Source organism: Marmota monax, unplaced genomic scaffold, assembly GCF_021218885.2.
Source record: "Marmota monax isolate L192 unplaced genomic scaffold, Marmota_monax_Labrador192_F-V1.1 WCK01_AAM20220418_F8-fsc01524, whole genome shotgun sequence".
Lineage (NCBI taxonomy): Eukaryota > Metazoa > Chordata > Mammalia > Rodentia > Sciuridae > Marmota > Marmota monax.
In genome coordinates, this window is record NW_026693875.1 from 54163 (window position 1) to 60162 (window position 6000).

General features: G+C 31.9%; 1 protein-coding gene across 1 annotated transcript in view; it reads left to right on the forward strand.

Annotated features, from left to right (window-relative positions):
• The window catches only part of LOC124105498 (complement factor H-like), a 54964-nt gene extending 50522 nt beyond the window's left edge, over nucleotides 1–4442 (forward strand). The window contains exon 17 of the mRNA XM_058585104.1: nucleotides 4204–4442. Coding sequence (XP_058441087.1) covers nucleotides 4204–4412 — 209 coding nt within the window. The 3' untranslated portion in view covers nucleotides 4413–4442. The remainder of the gene's footprint in view (nucleotides 1–4203) is intronic.
• Nucleotides 4443–6000: the final 1558 nt, after the last annotated feature.

Consider the following 6000-nt stretch of genomic DNA (forward strand, 5'->3'; position numbering starts at 1 on the left):
ATAATTCACATATTAAAAAATAAATATTCTGTGGAATGCTTCTCTACCAAATATTCATGTGTGAGGAAATAAAGATTAATAAGTTACTTTTATTTTAAAATAATTAATAAATACAATTATATATATATTTAAATTTTTTATTAGCATGTAATAGTTGCCCTTATTAATGGGAGTCAGTGTGATATTTCTATATATGCATACACTCAGCATGATCATATCCAACCTCTATTTACCCACCCTATATCCCTTCTCAACCTCTATTGGTCACTATTCTACATTCAGGTCACCCTTTTTAATATTCCAGATATGAGAGAGAATATATGGGTCTTATCTTTCTGTGTCTGGCCTATTTTGCTTAACATAATGTCCTCCAGTTCTATCCATTTTGCTGTAAATGTCAAGAGCCAATTCTTCTTTGTAGCAGAATAATATTCCCTTGTGTAAATATACTACATTGTCTTTATCTCCTCATCTATTGATAAACACATGTTCTCATTCAGTATCTTAGCTACTGTGAATAACACTGCATGGGCATGCAGATATCCCTTTGGTATGCTGATTTCTTTTCCTGTGGATATGTACCCAGAAGGAGGATAGCTGGGTCATAGAGCATATCTAATTTAAGTTTTTTGAGAAAACTTCTGCTCTCTATAATGATCGTACCAATTTAAATTCCCACCAAGAGAGTGTAAGTGTTCTTTTTCTCTCACATCATCACAAACATTTATTAATTTTAGGGCTTATTGTTAATAATAGACCTTCTAACTGGAGCAATATGGTATCTCATTGTAGTTTTCATCTTGATTTCCCTGATGGCTAATGATATTGAGTGGGTTTTTTTTTTTCATGTATTTTTGACTGTTTGTACTTCTTTGAGATATGTCTATTCACAAATCATTTGTCCAGTGTTTAATTGGATTACTTGTTTTTAGTTTTTTTGAGGTCATTATACATTCTAGGTATTAACCCTTTGTGAGACGCATAGCTGGCAAGTCTTTTTCCCATTCCATGGCTCGTCTCATTCTGTTGACTGTTTCTTTAGCTGTGCAGAAGGTTTTTCAATTTAATATATCAACTTTGTCAATTTTTGCTTTTGTTTCTTGTGTTTTTGTGGTTCTATCCAGAAAATTGTTGCTTGAACCAGTTTCTTATTTCTCCATATTTTCTCCTAGTAGTTTTAGAGTTTTCAGGTTTTACATTTAAGCCTGTGTGCATTTTGAATTTAATTTTGTACATGGAAAGAGCAATCAAGATTCAATCATCTGTATGTGGATATCCATTTTTAGCATCATCTATTGAAGAGGTGGTCCTTTATCCAATGTTTTCTTTTTGGAAACTTTTTTGGAAACTTTGTTAAGAATCAGCAGATATAGATGCATGGATATATCTATATCTATCTATCTATAAATACACATATATATGTATACCACACATACAGAGAGAGAGAGAGAGAGAGAGAGAGAGAAGGAGAGTGTGTCTCTATTCTGTAGCATTGGTCATTGTATCTATTCTTATGCAAATACTATGCTGTTTTGGTTGCTATGGTACTGTAGTATGTCTTGAAATAAGTTATTGTGATGCTTACAGCCTTTGTGTATTTATTTTTTTCTCAAGATTTCATTAGCTCTTCAGGGTCTTTCGTGCTTCCATATGAATTTTAGAATTTTCTTCTCTAGTTCTGTGAGGAATATCTTTCATATTTTAATGGGAATGGCTTTTAATCTGTAAATTGCTTAAGGTATTATTGCTGAAGGAATATATGCTTAAGGTATTATTACCAGCACTAATTCTTCCGATCCATGAGCATGGAAAGTTTCTTATTTATTTTGTATCTTCTTCAATTTCCTTAATCAGTGTGTGGTAGATGTCTTTTGTTCTTTGCTGTTTTGTTTGCTGTTGTAAAGATTAGTGAATGAGATTGTTTTTACTATTTGGTTCTCAGCACATTCATTATTGGTGTATAAAAATCTCACTGATTTTTGTATATTGATTTGTATCTTGCTACCTTAATGACTTTATCCATTCTAATAGTCTTTTGGTGGAATCTTTGGGTTTTATTATATATATATATATATATATAAACATATCATCTGCAGACACAAATAATTTGACTTCTCTCCTTTCAATTTGTATGCCCTTTATTTCTCTTATTTCGCTATTCTGACTAAAATTTCTGGTACTTTACTGAATAAGAGCAGGGAGAATAGATACCCTTGTTCCTGATATTAGAGGAAATGTTTTCAACTTTTCTCATTTCCAGTATATTGCCTATGGCTATGTCTTGTATGGTCTTTATGATGCTGAGGTATGATCTTCCCAAACCTTATTTGCTCAGGACTTTTATCAGGAAGTGATATTGAAATTATTCAAATGCATTTTCTATATCTATTAATCACATGATTTTTATCCTTCATTCTGTTAATGGGATGTATTATGTTTATTGATCTGAATATGTTGAACCATCCTTGCATCTCTGGGATGGAACCAATTTGATTATGGTGAATAGTTTTTATGATTCTCTGTTGAATCACATTCAGATTTACTCATATTTTATTGAGAAATTGTACATCCATGTCCATCAGGTTATTAGTCTACAGTTTCTTTTATCTTGTGTTCTTGTTGCTATGGTACCAGGGTAATGCTAGCCTCAAGGAATGGGCTGGGAATGATTCTCTCTCTTTCAAATCTTCACAACAAATTTAAAAGAAATTGAATTAGTTCTTCTTTAAAGATTTCAAAAAATTAATCAGTAAAGGCATCTAGTCATGGGCTTTCCTCAACTTTTTATTACTGATTCAATCTCATTACTCATTATTGATCTCTTCTGGTTTATATGTTTTCATGGTTTAATTTTGGCAGAATCTATGTGTCTAAAAATTTATAAATTCCTTCTAGGTTCTCTAATTTGTTGGCATACATTTTCTCATAATAATCCCTAATGACTCTTTGTATTTCTGAGGTATTGGTTGTAATGTCTTTTTTTTTCCATCTCTTATTTTGTTTGAGTCATCTCTTTTTCTTGGTTAGTCTTATTAAAGGTATGTTCATTGTTCTTACCTTTTACGATAACCAACTTTTTGTTTCTGAAAGAATGAACAAGGCTTGTCGTCAGAGAAAATGCCCGTTTATTGAGGAACAGCTCTGCATATTTATAGAGCCGGGGGTGGTTTGACAATTATGACAGTTTAAAGGTTGAAGGGTTTGACAGTTGGCATGGGGTGCTTTCTGATTGGTGGGTAAGGATCATGTGGGTCAGCAGGGCTAGTCTGATTGGTGGGTAAGGATCATGTGAGCCAGCAGGCTAGTCTGATTGGTGGGTAAGGATCATGTGAGCCAGCAGGGCTAGTCTAATTGGTGGGTAAGGATCATGTGAGCCAGCAGGGCTAAGTCTGATTGGTGGGTAAGGATCATGTGAGCCAGCACGGCTCACCATTGTACGGCTCTTCTCAGGGGATGGGGAAGTTAGTCTTTTGAGCCGGGGCGACTCCCAGCAGTTTCATTAGTCTTTTATACTGCTTATGTATGTGACACCCTCTCTATCTTATACATTATATAACTGAAAATTTGTAGCATTTGACCAATATTTCTTTTCTTTCTTTTTTTTTTTTTTTGTGAGGCTGGAGATGGAACACAGGGCTTGTGCATGTAAGGCAAGAACTCTACCAACAGAGCTATATCCCTAGGCTTTTGACCAATATTTTAATTAAAGAAAAACCAGCCAGTCATGATAGTGCACTCTTGTAATCCCAGAAACATGGGATCCTGAGGCAGGATGATCACTATTTTAAGGCAAGTCTCAATAATTTAATGAGACCTTGTCTAACAATAATAATAAAAGAAAGGAATGTGGATGTAGTTCAGGGATAAAGTGCCCCTGGTTTCAATCTCCAGTCCAAAAAAGAAAAACAAGATCAGCCATGATACCATAATGGTTTTACACTCTAAAATGCCAAGCTCTTAATATGATAAATGATCTTAAGAATTGGTAATAAAATATAATTATCACAAATTAACCACCTAATTCTTACATCATTTACTACTTTAACTTTATTTTAATCTATCTGGTATTCACACAGAATTTGTTCAGGAAGAGTTTTCAGGAAGAATTTCTGAAATATTAAAAACATTCTACTTGAAAACTCCAAAGTCTTGGTAAAAGACTCATATCTAACTTAATATATTATACTCATTTATTTCTTTCAGATGCATGTGTAATATCAGAAGAAATCATGGAAAGATATCACATAACCTTAAGATGGAAAGAACGTCAAAAGCTTTATTCTTCATCAGGGGACACAGTTGAATTTGTGTGTAAATATGGATATTCTCCATCAACGCGAAATCAATCATTTCGTACAAGGTGTATTGATGGTCACCTGGAATATCCCGCTTGTATTAAGAGATACTCTTAATTTCATTAAAATGTGCACTTAAATTCAGAATTTTTATTATTAATCTAGTTTTCAATTTTATTTTAAAGTATTGTTTAACTCATTTTTATTCATAAATTAGAATTTGTGTTGATACCTGCTAATGTGTTTAGAATCTGAGAGGATAGAGCCGCACGTCTTAAAAGCACTGCATTCAAATTTGGCAAACCAAAGTACCATGCATCCTATTCATAAAACATCTATGCAAGAAATTAGATGCAATTACTTCCATGCTTGTCTGTATCCCTCATTCTCCAAACTGAAAGTTTTCTACATAACTTTTGGGGCTCTCTGAGACTCTGTTTCACAGTGCATGAAAAGATAGACTCTCCATCTTCAAAATTATAAAATTCAGGAAGATCTAAAAACCAAACTAAGTCATGACTTATTTTAGTAAAAAATATAATCAATTACTAAGTATTACTTATCCATAAGCAAATGTAAAAAGATGACATGTGAGCTTCTAAAATATATGAATCTAGTACATTTAACAATGTAAACAAATCATAAAGAGGAATAGAAGTTTAATTGGATATATAACTATAAAACTATCATAACTGTTACTATATAACTATGGAAAAATGATTGGCAGAAAATGCAATAAAATCTGTAAAAACTATATTTATACTTAGAGTTAAGAGGATTGACTTGTTTAATTCCTTTAAGAAGACAGTCTCTAAATTATGAGACAGTCTCTAAATTTTTGATTTTTTTACTTTACAGTAGTATGAAAGTGATATGTATTCAGTAGAAATTGTACTTTAATCTTTTTTCTGCAACTAGAAATACATGGTAGACTACTTTTATGGTATTGGGTAACAGCAGTTAACCGCATCCAATTGGCATTGTGATTAACAAAGTAAGCAATCACTATACTACAGAGTACTGTTCTGCTAAGCTATGATATATGATAGGTTGGTATATTAAATGCATGTTCAACTTAAAATAATTTTAATTTATCATGAGTTAATCAGGATGTAACACCATTCTAAGTTGAGGAGTATCAACATTTATTATATTGTACAATTTTTCAACCTTTAATATACTCAGTTTTGAACTTTAAGAATAAGTTGTTTTAAGACAATAATGCCTAAAAAGCTAGGTGGTAATGTGGAGAAATATAAAGGCCTTATTGGTAATGATCTCAAGGTCAAATAATGCTTTAATGAGTTTTTGTTGCAAGAATTTTTTTTCTGTTTTTAGAATTTCAGTAACAAATTTTGAAGTGTAATTTTATGTCTTTACATTTTAGACAGCACTATTTAGTTAAAATCACTTTGGCTAGAAACATTTTTGATTTTTAAAAAGCTATAATCTTAGGATGAAAATAGAGATAAAAATATACAAAACTTAAAGGTGATAAATTATTACCTCTTATAGCATAAAATCATAAGGCTTATATTAAATGCTTTCCTCTTGTTTGAAATCCTGATTTAGATAAATTGAGTTGAGACAGATTTTCAATTTCAATGAAATTGGTTACAATAAGCAAGTAATCCTTGTGTTTAATATTAACACCTGAATATACTTAACTCAGTTCCATTGTGCCACTATAACAAATATAATTTGT